Source organism: Eupeodes corollae, chromosome 2, assembly GCF_945859685.1.
Source record: "Eupeodes corollae chromosome 2, idEupCoro1.1, whole genome shotgun sequence".
NCBI lineage: Eukaryota > Metazoa > Arthropoda > Insecta > Diptera > Syrphidae > Eupeodes > Eupeodes corollae.
Genome location: NC_079148.1, coordinates 23,644,547 through 23,667,628, shown reverse-complemented (window position 1 = coordinate 23,667,628; position 23,082 = coordinate 23,644,547). Strand labels below are relative to the sequence as shown.

Sequence of the window (23,082 nt, the reverse complement as noted above, 5' to 3'; positions counted from 1 at the left end):
GTAAACGTCAGGCGAATCCGAAGCTGAAACTGAAGCGTGTTTGTGTTTCAGCCATAAATGTCATCTAACCTCATATGACAGCTGGCCAATCAGAAGCTTAAAACATTCAAATATCTAAAGGGTGTCCCAAAATTAACGCAAGATTTGAATTTGCCGCCATTTGTGCAGTGAAGTGTTGGCAACCCTGAAAAAAAGCAATTTGACAGCTAACAGTATAGGGTTATTAAAAATGGAGCGTTACACGATAGAACAACGTGTCTTCAGTTCGAAAATTTCATACAAAATATGGTCGGAATAGTGTTTTAACTTCGTCAACTGTGTAGAGATTAATTGAAAAATTCATGGAGACTGGATCCGTTGGAGACGCCAAACACACTGGTCGTCCAAAAACAAGCCGTTCAAATGTGAATGTCGAAGCAGTGCGTGAGAGTGTTGCTGACAATCCAGGAACCTCAATTCGACGTCGTGGACAAGAATTGCAAATTTCAAGAACCTCTCTACAGCGTATACTCACCAAAGATCTGTGTCTTCATGCTTACAAAATTCAATTAACACAAAATTGAAGCCTAATGACCATGGACAGAGAAGAGAGTTCGTTGAATGGATTATTGAACATCAACAAATGGACCATGATTTTTCGACCGAAATCATCCTAAGCGATGAAGCACATTTTCATCTTGATGGCTTTGTCAATCGCCAAAATTGCCGGATTTGGGGTTCGGAGAACCCACATGTGATTGTCGAAAAACAAATGCATCCACAACGTGTGACTGTATGGTGTGGATTTTGGGCTGGAGGCATAATTGGGCCATATTTTTTTGAAAATGATGCAGGTCAAGCAGTGACTGTTACTGGTGCTCGATATCGCGACATGATTACACAGTTCTTTCTGCCAAAATTGGATGATATTGATGTGTCCAGTATGTGGTTTCAACAAGACGGTGCCACATGTCATACATCCCGTGAAACAATTTAAATACTGCATGAGACATTTCCAGGTCGTGTACTCTCTCGTTTCGGTGATCAAAATTGGCCTCCTAGATCGTGTGATTGAACACCATTAGACTTCTTTTTATGGGGTTATTTGAAATGACAAGTCTATGTCAACAAGCCCACAACCACCCGTGTATAAAAAGGAGGAGATTCAACGCTGCATCAACGAAATTCAGCCACATTTATGCAGAATGGTCATGGAAAATTTCAACAAAAGAGTGCGCATGTGCATGCAAAGCCGTGGAGGCCATTTGTCCGATGTGTTATTCCATACATAACCCTATCCTATGTACTTTACGAGTCAATAAAAATATAACTATCAAAAGACTAAAAACGGCGTTTTCTATTTAATTCAAATTTTGCGTTAGTTTTGGGACACCCTTTACAAGTATAGTTTTTAGTTTTTATCTATTTAATAAACGAAGTAGTATGTAAGGTTTTTAGTGCAGACCTACAAGCATCATGCTTATTTAAACTCTTAACTTATTCTCAAAACTTTAAAATCTTCGAACTATTAGTTGTCAACGTTTTTTATAACTGCCAACTCAGATTTAGCTTAAAGTTTGGGACACCCTTTATTCACTACTTTGTAGTTATCTAGGTCTAACCATATAAGCGTCAAACTTACAAGTCTGGCTCTTCTTGTTATTCAGCAACAGGTTCAATAAATTGAGTGACAGAAAATAATGGTACAATAATTAAAATATGGACGGATGCAAAAAAAACTCAAACTCAAATGTGAGTGAGTGAGAATAAAAAACTCAATTCAGAGAGGGAAAATGGAAAAATCTCTCTATTTGCAGTTTCAGGGTTCATTTATCTTTTAGGTACCCGTAGCCGAATACCGCATATACATTTTGAAAAATTTATAATTAGATGATAAGTTTAAGTTCAGAGAAGGGGTGTTTATGGCTTAACATTATATGTATATGAAAAGTGTAATTATTGTTTCCCTATACCGTCCGTCGTCATTGTTGTCAGAATCGGCTATAGTTTGGGTGAGTCATTATTGTTTAGTTAGGTATTTAATATTTGCTACAAATGTATTCAAAAAAGTCGTAATTCGAATATATTGTATCTAGCTACCTAGTGATCAATGAAAACTTATCGAATTCATTATCACTCACAATAATACGCGACTATGACGGGTTCACTTCAATAATATACAAATAAAAAACTATATATGCATAAGTTTGGTATCATCTGTGTAAATATTGGCATAAAATGAATCATTTTCATTTTTGTATGAATACAAACCAACCGGTATTTATCAGTCGTTTTTAAATTGTTTATGTTTGTCTAAAACTGCTACGAAATTGGATTGATATGGGAGGTATACCTAAGTTAGATTGTTTTTTATTTACAATTCTAACGAATGAATGATGTTTTGAAAATAAGAAATGGGGATATATTATTGAGGCCTCTTAACTTATTTGAAATTTGTTTCATTGAATATTTAAATGCTTCTTAAATGATGAATGCGAATCTAAATAAACTTATGCACGCAAATTTATAAACAAGTGTTGTTTGATTCTAAATATCAAAAATCTTATGTTTCTTAAAATTGCTCACGTTTTCTGTCAAATTAATTTATTTATGGAGTTTTTCAGTGATAAATTAAAGTTTGACTCAAATCAAAATGTTCTTTTGGTCAATTTCTTTCCATTCCGTTAATTTGGATTCATGGTCAAATTGGTAAAGACTTTCCCATAACTTTCCCAACACCATTTACATTTTCATGTGTCATATTCACTAAAATTTAACAAGTAAATATATATATGTATGTAGTTAAATTACCAATTTAAAAAGAGGCTGGGATGCGACCCACAGTGATAACTTTCCATCCCATCTGTCAATTTGTCTTTCTTAAAAGGTTTGTAGGTTTTCACGTTTTGTTTAAAAAGTTTTCAGTTGAATTATTCTTAAAATTTTTAAATTAACAACAATATTTTATGGGTTTGGGTGTTAGATCATAAGTTCTTGATTAAATATATAATGTTTGTTTGATTGGGATTTAATGATCAATATTCTTGATGCAATTAATAAAAAACTTCGTCTGTTACCCGACGTTTCGCTGGCTATTTTCCAGCTTCTTCAAGGGATTTTTTTAAATTTATTAGTTTTGAGTTACTTGTACTATTGCATTTTTTGTTGTTATAAAAAGTTGAATAAATAAATAAATAACACAAATAAAAAGATAAATAAACGAACAATTTAAAATAATGGAACAAAAACACAACAAAGTTAAAACTAATATCACAATTTATCTCTTCTTATGGCAACACTATACAGTAAATTGTTCACGTTTTCTGTCAAATTAATTTCAAAATGAGTCGAAAACAAATTTTTACCAATTTTAGTAGCATTTCTTGAATTTTTACAAATTGAATGAATGAAATTATTTTGAGAGATATTAGGAACCGAACATCAATATTTACCAAATTTGCGTACCATTTCTTGTAGATTTTATTTTCTTATGAAAAAACGGAATGTTGGATTTTATAAAAAAACTAGTGAATATCGAAAACTATATTTTCTGTGAAATAAAAAAAGTTTGAAGATAATATTTTTAATTTTTGAAAAGCTTTTTGAGTAGAAAGTAAATTTTTAACAAGTCAATTTGATTTTTTCAAAACTTTACTAAATGTTGACCACAATATTTCTTATAAGTTAAAATTAGTTGGAAGTCATAATCTCAAATTTTTTAAAAGATATTTGTGTCGAAAATGAATGTTTACCAACTTTTGTTAAATTTTCTTTTAAGTTTTTATTTTTTGTAAAAAAAAAACTGTTAATTCGATTTTTCTCACAATTTTACCGAATGTTGAAAACAATTTTTTTTTATAAGATAAAATAAGTTTAAAGCCATAATTTCAAGTTTTTGAAAAGATATTAGGGGCAAAATTCAATTTTTATCAACTTTGAGTAATGTTTTTTTTAAAGTTTTTATTTTGTATACAAAAAAACTGTCAATTCGATTTTTCTCAAAATTTTACCAGATGTTAAAAACATTATTTTTCGTTGCACAAAATTGTTTAGGAGATAAAATCATTTTTTATTCGTAAATACCCGAGGTGACTCGTTTTTTCAGTTTTTTTGGTTTATAAAAAACAAACAAAAACATACGTTATAATATATGAAATAAAATTTAATTCAAGCTTCTAGCGTCATTGGTTTGTGAGATATTTAGGGTTAACCAACATTTTCACCTTTTTTTAAACTGCTAGGTAAAAAACCACCCACACAATTTTCTTGAAAGCCGATATCTCTTCTGGTTCTTGAGCTATGGCCGAAGAAAAAAAGGTACGAACTCGACTCTAGGGACCTTGAAACGTCGAGAAATGTCAAAAATTTTAATTTGACAAATCGGACCCATTAAAATAACTTCATATGGGAAGTTAAAAACAAATAAAGAATAAATTCACAATTTTGGACTCTTGATTTAATCTTTTTTTTTAAAACCCCAACACCATCACCATTTTGACAGAATTTACCAATGGAACTTGTTGGCACAGTACAATAACAATGCCATTTTAAGATAATTTTCTATATTGATGTTTAAAGTCAGAAATTTGTTTCAAATATTAACACGTTTAGAATACATTTGCTTGTTGAAGAATTGTGCCTTCCTAAATTCCAAATGCCTAAATTTTCATGTTAATTAATCGCTACTTTGTTTTTCAATCTCTAATTATGCTTCATTTATATGCATTAGTTAAAGAAACATTACCGTAATATTCTGTTTATCGTTACCCTTAAGTGTTGGCAACCCTAAACATGTGACAGGTTTAGGGTTGCCAACACTTGGCTATCCAATCAGAGGTAAATTCAAATTATGACTAAATTTTTAGACAGATTTTTGAAATAATCTTTATTGATTAACTTGTTTCTAAAATGTGTTCCTTGATTACTAAGTGAATCTTGAAAACCTTTGTTTCGATATTTAAATAATGACAAATAAGTTTAAAATCCTTTTAAGGATATTGCAATGACGTTTCTTATATTTTTTTCAGATCTCAATCAAATGAAAGGCAATTTTTGAAAGATTTTATCAGTGGAGCACCAGGTTCTTCGGGAGCCCGCTTAGCAACATGGTTACAACCTGAATCACGACTCGATCCAAATAAGTTAGTATTTTTTTTACTGAAGTTAGCTAAAAATTTAAATTTGAATTTCTAAAAATTTTAGATGTGAATTAAGCACTATCGATGAAGCCCTACGCTATGGTTGGCCAACTCAAATAACTGTCAAAATAAAAGATCAATATGGCGACGCTGTTCTCGTCCCAGAGCTTAAGGTCGAAATTAAAGCCATCCCAAGTGGCAGTGGAACTACAAATGGAAATATTAAAATGCGACGAGTATCATGTACGGACACAACATCATTCGGTGGAATGCAACCACCACCACGTCTCAACTATGAACCCACCATAAAGGAAAAAATGTGTTTCAAAGCAATAACATTCATGAAACCCTATAATAATTACTCATTTGAAGAACTTCGATTTTGTAGTCCAATTCAGACGCGAATCACCGAGACACTATATGCCCAAGATATGGAAGATGGAACTTTTAGTGTTCACTGGACCCCAAATTCTGTTGGAAGTTATTGTTTGACAGTTGCTATCGATGGTATTCTGCTCGAGGAGGTGTATCGTGTTGAAGTAAAAGAAGGTGGAATGCCCCCTCCATCACACAAGCATGCCCTCAAAAAACCACAGCCTCCTAATAAACTTCGAAAGTTTATTGCCAAGAATTCGGCAGGATTGAGAATAAGATCACATCCAACTTTACAATCAGAACAAGTTGGAATCATAAAATTGAATGGAGTCATATCGTTTATTGACGAAGTAAGTAAAAATATATATTTTCTTCAAACACTTTTAACGGTTTTTACTTAACTTTTTGTGAATCGTCTAGATCGAAAACGACGATGGTATCTGGCTTCGACTGTCAACTGAATCAATTCGACAACACTGCAATATCGGATGGTATCCAACGGAAGCTTGGTGTCTGCAATTTAATCAACATTTGGGAAAAACTTTGTTATATCCTGTAACAGAACAAACTACCCAAACTAATGCTGCAAGCTCGGTTCCAAAATCGAATTCGAAGCCGAAACACAAGAGGTATGCTGGCTTTGAATGTATATACCATTCTTTTTCTAATCTTATTTTATGATTTCAGTTTACTCGAAAACATTGGATCGCCACTTGCTATTCCACCCGATACTCCATCGAAGCCAAAATCTGCTTCACACAGCAACAAATCTTTTGATTTTTCACAACCTAGAGTAAAGTCAAACAGTGTTTTTTAGAAATTATTGTATTTTTAAAACTTGTTTTTTTTTCTTTCTCTTGTAGTTTACTCCTCCAAAGAACTCCATGGTTGATAATATTTTATCTTCAACCAATCCGTTTGCACTTTCATTTATGAGCAGTGCTTCAGAACGTTCCGATGAGATGGGAAGCGATAGCGATCAACCTGCTAAGGTTTTCGAATCACAAGTCTCGACATCATCAAATGATTCACACAATCAACAAGACGAATCAATGGCAACTTCACATTCATCTAGTCCATCTAACATTGGCTCAGCAATAGCTGGAGTTGTTGGTGGAGGAGCGAGTAAGCTTCAAGCTTTGCAAAAATGGTTCAAGGGCGATAGTATCGACGGAAGAGATCCACAACGGAAAAGAAGGTATAGTAGTAAGCTTATACCACATACAAAAGTTCACTTAACGGCTTTAAATGCTTTTTGATAAGTTAAAGACAAGTAAGGTTTTACTTGCATATTATATTCCCATGTTATGCTTCTATGCGTTGATTCATCTCGAAGTATGGAAGCGATGTCACTTTCAATTTTACATACTGATAATAATGTTGATAATTTAAAATAAAGCGTTCTTATCTCCAAAACAGCTGATTAGACAACAAAATTCAATCCCAATCCAAACAAACAATTTCCTCTCTCATTAATAAGTAAAGAAAATTTGTAGACGTTGAGCGGTTAGGTAGCTTCTGCAAACATTAACAAATCCCAATGCAATAAGTGAACAATATGTTCGTATATGAATAGATCCGAAATTAAAGTAAATAAATATAAATCCAAAAACTAAACTGATAAGATATCGATTTCCGTTTTACATGGATTCAAAATTTCTTCTGGAGATACAAAACGTAGAGATAGAAGATCAAACAAAGAAACATTATAGAGGCAGCTTGTTGGTGCTGACATAAGTGAGTTAATCACATTTTTGTTTGATCTACGGCAGATAGACGGTTTTGAAAATTAAATTTGATAGAGTTCTTTGACTCCATTAACGACTTCAAATTGATAGTCCACTAAAAGGTTACAGTTCAATTTATGTTGATTAATTAAATACTAATTAATGTTTGAAATAAGTAAATACAAGGTAGAATATAGTTGAACCATTGAATGGAGCTTATCGGTTAAAAATTTAAGAAGATTAGGCGAAAAATGAAAAATCTCAACTCACACTTTTTCTAAAAAGAAAACTGTTCTACATGATAATGTAACTGAAAATCGATCCAGACGAATCTACCTTAAAACATCACTTTTTTCACGTCAGGTATTTGAGTTAGCAGCTTTTAAAAATTTAAAAATAAACACTTAAGTATTCAGAGCTTCCTTCCGGTAAGACTGGATAACCGTGAAACGGGTTAAAGTTCACTTTATAACTGAAGTTAGACTGGAAATGAAAATTGTCTACCTGAAAGGTACTCAAATTGTGTGACTTTTTTCGTTCAGTGTATTTTTAGACTACAAATCGATGAATAGCATCGATTTTTGTTTTCCAGCAATACTTGTTTTTTTTTTTTAATACTTATGCTCAGTTGAATTCATTTTTTTTTACAACTTTTACCTTGCCTCAATGTGTGAGAAGAAATATTTTTACTAATCTAAAGAAGTAAATTGTTTTACTTATTCCGATCCTTTGTCATATTACAACTAATAATAAATTGTTTACTTGAGACACTGTCCAAAATTATATACTATTCTGAAAACACATTTTGCTGCGCCAGTTTTTAAAAGTTGTGATATAAAAGTTTCTTAGCATTCTTTATATGAGAGATGTTTAATTTTCAATTAAAGAACGTAAAGTAGGTAAAAAGCACAAGAAAAAACTGTTTACAAAAAAAGAAACTTGTTTTGAGTAGTCCCTTTCAGACCCTTTTTATTTCCGGTTTCAGAGCATTCATAAAGTGTACTAACGGTTTTTTCGGATTTTTTGGGTTTCAAAGACAAAATAAAACGCATATGTATATTTAAATGTTATAATCAAAAACGGGCCTGTTCAGACGAAATAAGGGACTTAAAAGTTAGGCAAGTTTCTAGTATCTGTCAAAAAATAACCTTCCCTTTAAGGCAACTTTAATGGAAAGTTAGTCAAGAAAAATCTCCCTTACAATCAAGTCAATTCTACTTCTATCAAAATGACAGTTGATCATGTTTTCATTCAACTGAACTTTAATACTCTATGATTTATTTATTTTCCGCACAACGTCATTTAATGCTTTCTGTAAAAGTGTTCTTTGTCAATTTGGAAAAAAAATAACTAATATTTCTTTACAATACAAATTACAACCCGTGGTGGACAATAATTTGTTGGTACTTTTTTAAATGTGAACTTTAAGTAGAAGTTTGCGAAGTAAAGTTCTGAATTTGAAATTCATGACAGTTGGAAAACTAACTAAGTGTAATAGTCAAAATGTACGTTCAAAGAATAAAGTTGACTTCAAATGAAGTCCTTTATGTTGCCTAAACCTGCCCAATGTTGCTTTATTATAAAGATAAGTCAAGTGGCTGTCGCGGATGTCCCAAATAAATTTCAACAGGGAGGCCTAATTTTTGACCACTATTTGCAGCAATTGAGACCAAGGCGTCAATCGTTTCGACTAATCTGCGTAGACAAGCGACTTCGCATTATCTCTTAATAAATGGTTCAAAGGTGTAAAAATCGCACGATCTTGTAGCGCACGACTAAATCCCGCGAAAGCGTGATAATGCGCTCAAAAGAAGAAGATTCCTTCAAAAAATAGATTGTTTCGTTGGCTGTATGTATTTTAGCGTCCTCTTGTTGGAACCAAATGTCGACTACATCAACATCCTCCAGTTAAGGCACGAAAAATTCATTAATCATGACTTTATAGCAGCGGTTCCCAATCTTTTTTAGTCGTGGAGCACTTTTTCCGTGAAAAATTTTGTTTTGGTTCCAACATATGCAGGTATGGTTTAATAAAGTTAATTATTTTCACGCTTTCCAACACCTCTTAAAGGGTGACCGGCATTTTTTCATTGCATCTTTTAACAATTTGCTTGATTCTTACTACGGCACCGGACGTTATTCCAATCATGGCCTTGTTTGTACCATCTGTTCATAAATCCACGCAGTTAACCCATACTATGTCATTTAAATAAATAAAAAAAAATTAGGTTGCGTAAAAGTCCATGAAATACCAGGGCCTAGTTACTTACAACTCTCAACCATTCCTGTGTGCGAGTAATGTTGTCAGAGATGGAAGGGACCTGAAGTTTATATGCCGAATCCGAACGTCTAATTTGAGAAAGCCCTTTTCATGACAAGAATTACTCTTGGAGGATTTGTCAATTCCTCGCAAAAGGCAGTACCTGTGAAAAAAGTTGGTGGCACAGGCAGGGATTTAACCCAAGACCCCTTGCATGACAGTCCAACACACTAACCACCACGATACGGGTACTACTAGTTTGTCATTTACAAGAACAACAAATTGTCAATCAAAGCAGATCTTGAAAGGACTGATGATATTGGTAGCGCATAAATACTATCAAAATAGTCAACCCTGCAAAATCCGTTGATTCATCCTTTTGCAGCTCAAATTTTGTGACTTTTATTCGAAAAAGTAAAGTAGCTTTCACATTTTTCGCTAAGTCTCCCATTCGTATTGTTATTGTGTTATTTCACAAAGGAACGGTGTCAACTAATTTTTTGCCCTTTTCACCCAACAAACATTAACAATGTTTTTAACATATTTCCGTTCACTGTGTTTGAGTGATAAGTAAACCCTGCAAAGTGACCCTTCATTTTTGCTTGAAACATTGCACTGTTCGGCAACACTTTGCCGCAAATTACGCCGTGAGATTTGTTGTCACTTGTCTTAGCAAATCCAAAATTTAAATATGATTCGTGGTACTTCCTTTTAACTGGTATTTTTTTCTGAGAAACCGAAATTGGACAAACAAAATAAAATCATTGAAATCTTTTGTGCGGTTAGTTGCTTAAAAAGCAGAAGTTGTCAACCGGGGATTACTTTTTTACGTAAATTATCATCTTGTTTGGACATACCCGTCAGTTGCTTTTTTTCAAAAATCCAGACTTAAGCCAGCATCCAAATTACAAGATCAGAAGCCAAAATTAATTAGTTACTAGTCCGTCTTGGAATTATTTTTTTTTTTTTGTTCAAATATTTCTGCGGAGCACTTGGATATTCTTGGCGGAGCACCAAGTGCTGGATTATGAATTATGATTATTGCAAATACGATAAGTTTGCATATTACATTTTTACCGAGCGTTCGACGCACTAGATGTTCGTTAGGTTTCAATTCTTGCTTGATATGGATTTTGTAATCCCGCAAACCAATATTCTTCCACAAAATTTTCCACAAAGTGGATGGATCGATAATCTTTTCCACAGCAGCAACAGGGTCTTCGGTGCGCATTGTACTGCTTTTCTAAGGTGCTCATTATCTAGTAGAGAGTAAACGTAGAGCGAAACCGATCCATGCTGGCCCAAAAGTACCTACTTTGCTGGGCGATTATGTCGACCGGATATTGGTTCGAACCGAACCATTATTTTGTTTATAAATTTCCACGATTGGCAAACATTTTTCAAAAGGAAGTCAATTAATTTTAAAATAAAAACCAAACTTACCATAAAACAAGTTGCAGGTGCCAAAAATAAAGAAAATGTATGGTCTAAAAAAACACCCATAAGCCATTGCAGGACTATCCTTTCTTTATCAGTAATCCTGTAAAAAGCGTTTTAAAAAAATGTTTCTAAATAAAATTCTAGCTGGTATTACAAATATTTAATCCCTATGTTAAATATTTAATTAAAATGTATTCAGTATTTCATACAAAATTTCGAATCGTCATTAGTAAACAAAAACCTAAAAAAAAGTCTGAAACGGTCTTGAACAAAAGAAAGTAAAACAGTTTAAAATATTTTTTTTTTTTTATTTTTATAACGAATTTATAGTCGTTTTTGAAAAATAATGTGCCTTAACTTTGTCTCGAGAACATCTATTTAGTGTGAGTTAGTTTTTAATTTTTAAAGAAATGTGATGTACATAAGTTTAAGTTTCTCCCACAAATATTTCCTTTAAAAACTTTTATATTTGCCTAGAATTTTTTTATTTTTCGGAAAGCCTTCAGAAAAAAAATTGAAACAGTCTTGAATAAAGTAGACATTTTAAGAAACTGATGGCTCAGAGTTAGAAATCTATGGAAATTAATCATCTTTTATTCAAATCTTATAATTTTGCTGAATTTTTAGAGAAACTTTGAAGGCTAGAATAATCATTTTTCACTATATTTTAAATTGTTAGTGAATGTGGTGATATTGCACCAATGACCGCTCGAGACCTAATTCGTGCTATCGGTGTCCAAGAACCAAGAGGTAATGGAAATACTAATTCAGCTATCCCATCGAGTCGCAGTTCAAGCCCTTTACAAATTCCAAAATGTAAGATTCAAAAAACTTTATTTAACTTTAAAAATAAACTAATTGCATGCAAATCATTTTCTTCTCATAGCTCTCGATTCTCCATCTCGAAATCTTAGTAAGTCAGCTGAAACATCAAATCATTCGGAATTTCCAGACAAATCTGCATCGCCATCTTCAGCCTTTGTGGTAGAAAGCCTTTTTCATTCTTTCTTTCTTGAAAGTTACAACAATATTTATTTTTGTTTTATAGGAGGATAAACAGAATGGAGAGTTTGAGGAGCCTTCAGTTGATACTTCCGTCAATGCAAGTGATGTTGAAAATACTACTCTGACAAACAATGTTTTACCCACTCCTACTCATGTTGCACGAAGAGGACCCAAAAGTACAAACAAAATTAAAACATTTCATTCAGGAATCTAAATTGACATTCTTTTCAGGAGAGCTACAAGATTTGCGAACGAATTCAAATATTCCCAATCTCGACATCAAAGTCGCAGAGCAAATGGGTTTACTTAACGATTCCGATGATAACCTTTTTTCTGCAAAATTATCAACTGCCGGTACAGATCCTCCTAGTCCACCACTTTGGCCACCAACATTAAGTCAGGAAAGTTTGACCTCAAGTCAAAAGCTCGACCTCAAGTCAAAAGCTCGTGAAACCGTTACCATGTGTCCTCTCAAACGAGCAATGCCACCATCATTGGCCGAGAGTCTTCGAGCAGTTTTTGCTGCATTTTTATGGCATGAAGGAATTGTACACGATGCTATGGCATGTGCGTCTTTCTTGAAATTCCACCCATCATTGCCAAAAGAAGGTGCCACCGTCATTACTCGACGTGAATCGGGCGAAAATAAAATTACACTTTCACGAGAGCAAAAGGCTCAACAGCGTCATTCGGTTGAAGTAGCAAATGCTGGAAACTATTTGAATATTCGACCATCGACTCTGGAAGCTTTGACCAAGTGTGGAAACTCGTGTTTGAATAATCGAAAGTATAGAAAGAACATGGGTGAAGTAGGTTCTTTTTAAGATACTTTTAGGGAAACCATCTTTTTCAATAAATAAAAACTTATTGCAGGGAAATGAAAATTCTGAAAAAGTTAAACTACACTCGTTGCCAGAGATAGTTACAGTTCTCCCACCTGCTTTGAGATGTTTGGTTTATTTGTGGGAACAAGTTTGTCGGAATTGTATTCAGATTGTGCAATCAAATACTTTAGAACGCCAAAAGAGGTAAAAAAAAGGAAAAATTTAATTCATGTTTGTAACGTCTTTAATTGTCGACTTTTCTTAAAGCAGCTCTTCTCCAACTCGTGACTCTCTTAGCGGTAGTGGCAAGGAAAAAGTTGAAGTAGCTGAAAAAGAGGACAAAAAGTTAAAGAAAAAGAAGAAAGGTAATAAGATCTTGCCTTTATAACTTCCTCCTTTTACAAGTTCCAACGTTATCTCCTCTCACCTTAGACGAAGGCTATTGGTGTGAACTCTGTGAGATATTCCTGCCGATTCCAGTGACCTATCATATGCGAACTATTCATCCAGGATGTGGGAAATCAGCTAAAGGCAAAGGTTATAATTCTGTAGGTATGTTCTGTGAAGGCTGGGCTGGAAATTGTGGTGAAGGTGGAAAAGGGGCATCTAGTTGGTTCCTCATGTGTGATGCATGTCGAGAGAAGTAATCATCCATTAAAAATAATTGTAAGAAACTTCTTAACCGATTTTTATTTTTCCAAGGTATGTCTCATCGAATAAAAACATAAACAATATCAACAACTCTCCAAATGCAGTTCATTTGCCAGAAATGAACATTTTCGGAGTAAAAACAACAACACTGCTAGCAAATTCCGAAATTTACACAACCATGAAGGAAAATGCTATATTCCTTTTGGAATTATCAACAAACAATACAAATATTCCACCAACGGCAGCTTCGAAGCGATCTCCTCAACAAATGCCTGTTGTTGCTGAGCACCAATTGAATACTCTATCGGATTTGAATCTTAAACCAAGCACCAGCCGTGGTGATTCGACTCCGAATTTCAACTTCAATCGACATAGTCGTGTAGGATTAAGGATCACTGGAAAAATATTTGGACGTAAGAGAAAAATAGATAGCTCTTGTTGGAATTTCAATAAATCAATTTGTCATTTTACAGAATCCACTCCGAATCGGAAGAGTTACACCGGATGTATATCGCCAGATTTCATTTGGATGGCTCCAGAAACTTTTGCTTGTTTGGAATCTCTTGGTGCTACCGTAGGCGACGATCTTCCCTATGAAATATTTGGAGCCAATGCTGCTGATTGTTACGAGAGGGTATAATCTTGATTGATACCTTTTCAAAAAATCATTACTAATCTTTTCATTTACAGCCTCTTTCTGAAATTTCTTTTGAATCTTGTGATCCCAATAATTTCGATGCCATGACTGCATCCGGAACGGCTCATGGAAGTGGAACTCTTTCGAAATTCCATCGAAGTTTATCCATGGGACAAGGCTGGTCCAACCAACAATCGTTTAACATTCGAACAGTGGTCAATAACATTGTCGATGAGGGTCAACAGCAAAAAGTAGTTTTTCGTCGAAGAAATAATTCAACCAACCAAGGAGGTTAGTTCTTTGTAAATGCAACATTTATTCCTTACGTTATATTTCATACATTTTTTAGAAGGTTCCCTGCTAATATGCTATCCATCTGAGAACCTGCGCAAGCTCGTGCCCGACAATCTTCTCAACTCATCAATAGCTTCGCAGAATTCAGCAGCTACAAGTGAACGTCTGAACGTTGAACCAACCGGAGAACAAGTTGCTCAAAATAAGCTAAACAACGCCAATAGCTTCCAATGCAACGATTCTAAGCTTGAAACTTCTGGCAGCAAAGATTACTTCTTCGGAAGCACATACGAACAACCACCGTCTTCAGATCATGCCAGTGTCATGGAAATAGTCGATGCAAATGTAAATGGTTTGATCAACCGACCGGCAATAGCATTCATCACTCAGAAACATGATTTGGACAAGCTGCGCTATGCCATGAAGAGAAGTCTCAGGATTGCCACTTGTAGAATCTATTCGTTGCAGGCGCTGAATTGGCTCATTCGTTCGGTGACGCAAAGTGTTTGTCTGCATGATCTGATGTGGTGGTTTGTGGCTTCGCTAAGTCCAACAATTGAATCCTCTGAAATTGCTAAACTGGAAGATGGGGTTAGTGTTTCGTTTGAAAAGATGAAAAGGATGTTCGAAAATAATTCTCCTTGTTTATTGTCTCCACAGGAATTTTCACTCGAACACCCAGTTTCGTTCACGCAGATAAGTGGAGGATTTTGTCAAATCATCACACAGAGCCTACACGTATTTTTACAATCTGTTGCCGATTTGACTCTCTATCTGCCTGCGGGTTCGCCACTCCAGAGGATTGCTATTCAGAGCTTTGGTATCAAATTTCGACAGACTGATCATCAATTCTTGCATAGCTCACATGTTTTTGGCAATATCTCGAAGATACTGTCTAAATCCGATGAACAGAATGAAGCTATGGGATTATCGTCGATGACGATGGGCGAATCGAATATCCATGATGGAATGGGGGATCATAATTTTGCTAGAGGTTCTGGTGCGAAGTCTCTAAACTATACAGACTTGAATGGAATGTTTGAGGTAGTCTCGTTATCCCTTTCATTTTAAAAACGATACCTAGGTCAATAATTTATACTCTTCCAGATCACGGTATCATCCCGGCAGGCTATGGCCGAATCCCTTACAGACAATTCTACTGAAACATTCTGGGAAAGTGACGAGGAAGATCGAAATAAATGTAAAATAATTGAAGTGTCCATGAGTAAGTTGAACTATACGTGTAAAACAATCTTAGTTCACATTGACAATAGTCGAGATATCCAGGTAAGTTTTTTTTAAGCTTGGTTTTAGCCCGTGGCTCTTCCGAATCCAGAACCAAATTGTTATTTTTTGTTTTGTTTTGTAGAACAAAGTTTCGAATGTTGTATTCTATGCTGGACAATCACTTGGTGACACAACTTTGATAAAATCGGTCGATATTGATTCAAAAGCCTGTGCATGGACGTCTGTGAAAATAACTGATGAAACTTGTACTCATTTTCGATTGGAATTCAGAGGTCCAGAGAGCACCCTTCGAGTTAGGCAAATCAAACTACTTGGTCTACCCAATAATCTCGATGAATTGACCCATGTCGCTGCAAAGGCTAACTTGAAATTAACCAATGCCACTCGAATCCAACAGCAAATTTGCGAATCAGAAACTCTGAGAGTATTCAGATTGATTACAGCTCAGGTGTTTGGAAAACTCATATCAACTGGTGAGAATAACAGAAAGCATTCGACACTCGAGTCGAGTAGCGTCAATTCGTTATTGGCTGATTCTCTGGATCTCCGGGAGCATATGGTCGGAATTCTGTTTAGTCGCAGTAAATTGAGCCATCTCCAGAAACAGGTTATAGTTCATATTGTTCATGCAATCAAAAAAGAAGCCCAACGGGCCAAGGAGGAGTGGGAAATTGCAAATGTAGCCAATACCACTGCCTTCAAAGAAGCGCATACATCTTTGGCCGATCATAAGAGTGAATCGAGCACAAGCGAACGTGAGAGATTCCGTGCTCCCGACACGTATTGCTTTGAAATGTTAAGCATGGTCCTGGCTTTGTCAGGAAGTGCCGTAGGTCGTTCGTATCTGTCGCATCAACATGGACTTCTCAAAGACCTGTTGAGTCTTTTACACACCGGCAGTGATCGTGTCCAGCGGCAAGTTACTGCTCTTTTACGTCGAATTCTGCCAGAGATAAGTCCTGAAGTGTTTTCTGATCTGCTTTGCGTTCAAAAGATGCCTCCATTTGACTTTAATATTGTCCATCAAAACCCTGAAGATTTCGATATGAATCGTTTGGGAATCTTGGATATTTTCCTGGCGGTAATTGCAAAATCTCTACAGCTGCAAGTCAAAATAAAAACCAACAGCTCCACGTCTAAGGGAAACGTCGAAAAGAATCCATCGTTTGTGCGACTTTTTCAGTCCGTGGACTTGTCAGTTCATCAACTAAGAACGGTCAATGTAAAGCCTACCACAAAAGAGAATGAAGATGATATCAGGGATTTGTGCATGTCGCCATTTGGAACCGGTGCAAAAACTTCATCAGATTATCCTGATATGGTAACTTCAAAGAAAAAGCCAAAAGATGTCACAAAGAACATAAATCAGCGTTGGTTCTTAAAGTCTGGAGTTATTTCAATGAAACAAGCCGAAAGCATCATAAATCTTATCAAGGATATGGCAAGCGTAAGTGTTTTATCTTATAAGATTGGAAGTATCTCAGTTAAAAAAAAATACGTTTTTCTTTTAGGGTAAACTGTCGGATAAATGGTCACGTGTTACAAAAGCAGCCATCGCCGAATCAGTTCTTAACCTAACGCGCTTGGAGGAAATCTTTCGAAATCCAGAAAATTGTATCAAAACTGCAACGCTCTGGTTAGCCTTGGCTAGCTTGTGTGTCCTTGACAAGGAGCATGTTGAAAAGCTTTCGTCGGGACAGTGGTCAAAAGTCTCCGACAGTCGACCAATGTGTACCAACCATGACGATGGGGAGACTGCTGCTATAATTCAGTGTGAAACATGTGGCTCCCTATGCGGAGATTGTGATAGATTTTTACATTTAAATCGAAAAACTCGTAACCATAAACGTACCGTATGCAAGGAGGAAGAAGAAGCCATCCGAGTTGAGCTCCACGAAAGTTGTGGCCGAACAAAACTATTCTGGCTTTTGGCTTTAGCTGATTCTAAGACTCTAAAGGGAATGGTTGAGTTCCGAGATGGAAGTCATACAATTATTTCCGGCCCACAGGAGACTGTTGGTCGTTGTAGGTTCTGTGGTGTAACTGGGAACTCAGGGCTGCTGGAAATTGGAAATGTTTGTTCAGATGTCCAGTGCCAGGAGTACAATGCAAATTCATGTCTGAAAACCAAACCCTGTGGGCATATGTGTGGGGGAGTGGCTAACGAAAAGAAGTGTCTGCCATGTCTGCAGCATGTTTGCCATGCGAAGGAAAACGAAATGGCTGCAGAACTCAAGAAGCCTAAGCTTACTCAAGATGCTGACGATATGTGTATGATTTGCTTCATTGAGGCACTATCCTGTGCTCCATCTGTTCATGTAAGAGCTTATTTTTCGGTTTCTGTTTTTTGAATAAATTCACATCTCTTAAATTAGTTGGAATGTGGGCACGTTTTCCATTATCACTGCTGCAAAATGGTTCTGGAAAAACGATGGATCGGTCCAAGGATTACATTTGGATTCTCTTTATGTCCCATTTGTAAGGCAGATATTCAACATGAACTGTTGGCAGAGAATTTAGAACCCATTAATTCCCTGAAGGAAGATGTAAAACGAAAGGCTTTAATGAGGTAACTTCATATATGGTGTAAGGAGAGCTATACCTGAAACTCTTTTTTTATCTATCCTAAGGATCAAATATGAGGGCATCGTTAAAGCAACTGATGATAAGGATCTCACCAATCTGGCTATGGATCGATACGCCTACTATGTTTGCTTTAAATGCAACAAGGTAAGTTAATCTGAACCAGTTTTAACTTTTGTTTAACTTTGTTTTTGGTGTAGGCTTATTACGGCGGAGAAGCCCGTTGCGATGCAGAGGGTGGCGAAATGTTCAATCCAGAAGAACTTGTCTGTGGAGCTTGTTCTGATGTTGCACGAGCACAAATGTGCCCCAAGCATGGAACCGACTTTTTAGAATACAAATGTCGTTACTGCTGTTCGGTTGCAGTTTTCTTCTGTTTCGGAACAACTCACTTCTGTGACACCTGTCACGATGATTTCCAGCGATTGACAAACATTCCAAAGAACAAACTACCACAATGCCCAGCCGGGCCTAAGGCTAAACAATTAATGGGCGATGAATGTCCCTTACATGTTATACATCCACCAACGGGTGAAGAATTTGCATTGGGATGTGGAATTTGTCGTAATGCTCAGACATTTTAAAATCTTAACTAGGAGCTTATTTAAGAATAATATTTAATACAAATAAAAAAGAACTTGATTATTTATCTAACTTTACTATTCAATAATTATACAAACAAAATGGAAATGTAGTTTTAGTAAACTCACTACACTATGTACACTATTTATTTATATTTATTTAAAGACGATGCAATGCGAATTATTTAAAAATATATTGATGTATTAATCTTTACAAACAATTTAAAGAGTATTTTTTTATGAAATGGGGTAGGATTAGAATTGAGAATATCTTAACATTGCAATGGGTGTGAAATATTGAGCCTGATAAGGAGTTACACATTTTTGAGGGCATCTAAAACAATTTTCTCTGTACCTAACAATACGTCTAATAAAAGCCTCAAGGGTATACCAGAAGCAAGCAATTTCGATAGAGCATTGTTTTAAATGTTGCAAATGCTTCAGTTAGACCTCGGTCTATTATTACTTTCAGAGCCCTCTTTGGAATTATGTGGAAGGAACTCAAGTAGGTTTTGGAACACCTTTCCAAATATAAGAATTGTACTCCAGTTTCATATCAGGAGGAGTGCACATCTTTTTGCATCTTCTGTGAAAACTTAAATACTTATCGATATTTTTGGTGCTGTCTAATATGTGATCACTTCATAAAAGATGTTCTGTGATTATGCACATACGTAGAACGGCGAGATATTCAGCCCTATGATAAATTCAATCGTAATCGGAAATTTTTACGAATCTCGAAAAACTGTATCATGAAATTCGTTCGTAATGCAAAATTGTATGAGATTTTCTACTACGAACGGATTTCATGATACAGTTTTTCGGGATTCCTACAAATTTCCGATTACGATGGAATTCATGATAGGGCTGATTAAGTCTAGTTGATGCAAGTAACACACATGGCAAGTGGTAGACAGCATTATAGGGTATATCATTACTTGATGGACAATGCTATCAAGGCCATTATTCAATGAGCTGCCGTTGGTAGTCCTCATTCAAGAGACAAGAATGTGACTCTAAAAATAAAAATTAAATGCTGAGGTTACTGTTCAGAATAATTGATCAGATTTTCTATGAATTGAGGAGAAGAGCCAAAGTCCAAAAGCGCAATTTGACGATAGTTAGAGGGGAAGGGGGATTTGCTTTCTTTAAGCGACAGGCTAGACAAATGTTTTTTTCCAAATTATCAGTAAATCTGTAGTACTTGGTAGTGCACACATTTGATTCAAAGAATAAAGGTCTTTCTAGTTCACTTAGACTTCTTTCGGGTTTCCTGTGCAGTTGGTTTTTAACAATGAAAATTTACGTCTTTCGTCTTGAAAACCTCTTTACTGCTTGAATCACACCAAACGTTTTATGGGTTTAATAGACTTTACAATGGGCAGGTTCAGACGTCATAAGGGATTTGGCCAGCTGCCAAAAATTACCTTCCAATTAAGGCAACTTTAATGGAAAGTTGACTGGAAAGTTACTGAAGAAAAATCTACCTAATTAAAAAGTCAATTCGGCTTATGTCAAGATGACAGCTAATCATTTTCAATTCAACTGAAAGCTGAACTTTATTACTCTATGATTTAGTTATTTTCTGCACAATTCTATTTGATTTTTTATGTAAAAGGATTCTTTGTCAAATTGGAAATCCTGTTTGAACTAAGGCCTCACCCAACAAACTGCTCCATGTAGCTCGGTCCCTAGCTAGATGTCTCCAGTTTCGCACCAAGTTGGGTAAGGTCACTTTCCACTTGTGCGCGCCACCTGATACGCGGTCTTCCTCTACTGCTCTGTCCTGTGGGTGTGGATTCGAAGATTATCCGGTTTCCATGCGACCCTGCTATCTAGGTCCTTGGACTTTTACCCTTCTGGATAAGTCTACGTCGCTTTACAGCCCGTACAGCTAGTCGTTCCATCTTCTCCTACATTCCCCTATGATGCAAACGGGACCGTAGATCACACGAAGAACTTTTCTCTCGAACCGACCCAAGGTGCTTTCATCTACCTTTGTCATGCTCCATTCTTCTGTCCGTATAGAAGGACGGGGATGATAAGGGACTTATATGGCGACACTTTAGTCTTTTGAGAGAAGACTTTACCACTCAATTGCTTTCTCAACCCGAAGAAACAGCGGTTAGCAAGAGTTATTCTGCGTTTGATCTTAGCGCTGATGTTGTTTTCTGCGATTACAGCGGAACCTCGGTAGACGAAGTCTGACTACCTCAAAGTTACGTCTGTCGATGGTGACGTTTTGGCCAAGACGTCGGTGTTGTATGTCCTTTCTTGACGACAGCATGTACTTTGCCCTCATTAACCGTTAAACCCATTTTTGCCGCCTCTGCCTCAATACTCACAAAACCCCCATTGACATCACGCTGAGTTCTTCCGATCATGTCAATGTCATCAGCATATGCTAGTAATTGACCAGACTTTTGAAAGATAGTGCCTCTAGTGTTGACGTGTGGGCTCTGCACTATTCTATCAAGTACGATTTTAAAAAATTCGCATGACAGCGCGTCACCTTGTCAAAAACCTTTTATGACATCAAAAGATTCTGTTAAGTTGTTTCCAACCTTTATGGAGCAGCGTGAATTCTCCATGGTTATCCTGCACAAACGGACGAGTTTGGCAGGTATGCCAAAACTTGACATGGCTCTATACAGCTCGTCCCTGTACATTCTGTCATATGCGGCCTTGAAATCGATGAAAAGATAGTGGGTGTCGATTTGGTGTTCTTGGGTTTTTTCCAGGATATGCCGTATTGTCAATATATGATCGACTGTGGACTTTCCTGGTTTTAAACCACACTGATAAGGACCTATCAGGTTGTTGACGATGTTTTTCATCCTCTTTTTGCCCGGCCCATCCCATTGTATTTCCTGGATGGCGGTGATGTCTGCTTTATAGCAGTCTAGGCAGTCCGGCCGCACGTGGTCTGTTAAGGACCTAAAATTCCACGTGCATATCTGAAATTCTTTGTCCTTAATTCGTTTGCGTAGGTTGTCAACAGTAAATCCGTCCGTATCCGAAGCTTGTTGGTGCTTCGCACCTATGATGTTTTTACGTGGCCAGGAAGTCACAACGAGGGCAAAACCCCAAACCTAGAGTGCCAGATCCTTAGCATAACTCCAAGGACGGGGAGCCAGATAAAACCGCTCTTTATAGGCCTGGGCTCCAAATAAGCCGTAGAAGCCTTATACTCGTAAGGTGTTCACTAAGTAGTTCAACTTTACTGGAACGCCACCGTTGTCCATCTCGGGAATTTATCCGCTGCCGTCTGGATAAAGAGAGGTGCCTTAGTGGAAACACCTCTCCCCCTCTTTCGTTTGCTGCCGCCAACAACTTTTCACTGGGGTTTGGACCTAATTTCCAGTTGAGGTACTATTCACCCGATGTTCACCACGCAGAGGTGAGAGTAGGAGTTGATAGACAGAGGTGGATTTTGAGAAGAACCTGTTCACGCTTGTGTCCTCTTGAATGCACAAGTCTACCATTTGATAAACGTCAAATTGGAAAAAGAATAAGTAATATTTCCTTAAAATACTAAATCGAGTCGAGATGGAATTGTAGCTTGTCTGAAAGGTGTTTTGTAGACAATAATTTTGTTGGTATTTGAAATTCATGACACTTGCAAAACTAAGTAGTTGCTTTGGTCTAAATGTACGTTCAAAGAAGGCTTTTGACTGCCAATGAAATCGCTTATGTTGTCTGAACCTTCCCAACGTCTCATACCAATTAAGCTTGTCTACGTCACTATGAGTATGACATTGAAGAAACAAAGTGACCAGTTTAAGTTTTTGAAGAAGTTATTGTCATAGTCATTGAGACCATCCCAGTTGTCTTTCTCAAGTTGATAAAACGTTTTTCGTAGAACTTTTTACTTTAACAGTTTTGTTTAGCATGAGAAATTTGCAAATATGACAATTCATGCTGTGATTTTCCATTTTTATTTTAGAGCAGTTAGTATAAGTGGTTATCCAAGAAGATATAGATCATAAGGCAAGAGGTTAGTAATGGGGTTCTCCATGGGTACATTCAGATTCCTGTCAAAAATTGATTTTTTGTTGTGGCTCATGGAATACGATTGGGATTGGGCATGTTCAGGCAACATAAGGGACTTCAATTGCAGTCAACTGCAATCTTTGAACGTACATTACTTGTTAGTTTTTCACGTATCAAACATTTTAAACTTTATTTAGCAAACATCTACCTTCAATTCATTCATAGAGTAATAAAGCTCATCTTATAGTCAAATGAAAAGACATGATCAACTGTCATTTGGACAGGAGTAGATTTGACTTGATAGTTAGAGACATTTCATCTTGACTAACTTTCCTGTCAACTTTCCA

At 36.1% G+C, this 23,082-nt stretch overlaps 1 protein-coding gene across 4 annotated transcripts in view; it reads left to right on the top strand.

Annotated features, from left to right (window-relative positions):
• LOC129947427 (E3 ubiquitin-protein ligase highwire) overlaps window positions 1-18,963 on the top strand; it is a 125,780-nt gene extending 106,817 nt beyond the window's left edge. For 3 of the 4 annotated variants that reach the window (XM_056057971.1, XM_056057972.1, XM_056057969.1), the window contains exons 24-46: window positions 5,007-5,120; window positions 5,182-5,842; window positions 5,913-6,121; window positions 6,180-6,285; window positions 6,356-6,690; window positions 11,599-11,735; window positions 11,806-11,903; window positions 11,968-12,100; window positions 12,156-12,733; window positions 12,798-12,952; window positions 13,016-13,113; window positions 13,181-13,391; window positions 13,451-13,812; window positions 13,873-14,033; window positions 14,090-14,327; window positions 14,386-14,921; window positions 14,991-15,374; window positions 15,438-15,617; window positions 15,700-17,025; window positions 17,090-17,896; window positions 17,954-18,147; window positions 18,209-18,308; window positions 18,362-18,963. In XM_056057971.1, coding sequence (XP_055913946.1) covers window positions 5,007-5,120; window positions 5,182-5,842; window positions 5,913-6,121; window positions 6,180-6,285; window positions 6,356-6,690; window positions 11,599-11,735; window positions 11,806-11,903; window positions 11,968-12,100; window positions 12,156-12,733; window positions 12,798-12,952; window positions 13,016-13,113; window positions 13,181-13,391; window positions 13,451-13,812; window positions 13,873-14,033; window positions 14,090-14,327; window positions 14,386-14,921; window positions 14,991-15,374; window positions 15,438-15,617; window positions 15,700-17,025; window positions 17,090-17,896; window positions 17,954-18,147; window positions 18,209-18,308; window positions 18,362-18,745 — 7,507 coding nt within the window. In that variant the 3' untranslated portion in view covers window positions 18,746-18,963. The remainder of the gene's footprint in view (window positions 1-5,006; window positions 5,121-5,181; window positions 5,843-5,912; window positions 6,122-6,179; window positions 6,286-6,355; window positions 6,691-11,598; window positions 11,736-11,805; window positions 11,904-11,967; window positions 12,101-12,155; window positions 12,734-12,797; window positions 12,953-13,015; window positions 13,114-13,180; window positions 13,392-13,450; window positions 13,813-13,872; window positions 14,034-14,089; window positions 14,328-14,385; window positions 14,922-14,990; window positions 15,375-15,437; window positions 15,618-15,699; window positions 17,026-17,089; window positions 17,897-17,953; window positions 18,148-18,208; window positions 18,309-18,361) is intronic. The other variant, XM_056057970.1, reaches the window with a different exon arrangement.
• The last annotated feature ends 4,119 nt before the right edge of the window (window positions 18,964-23,082 follow it).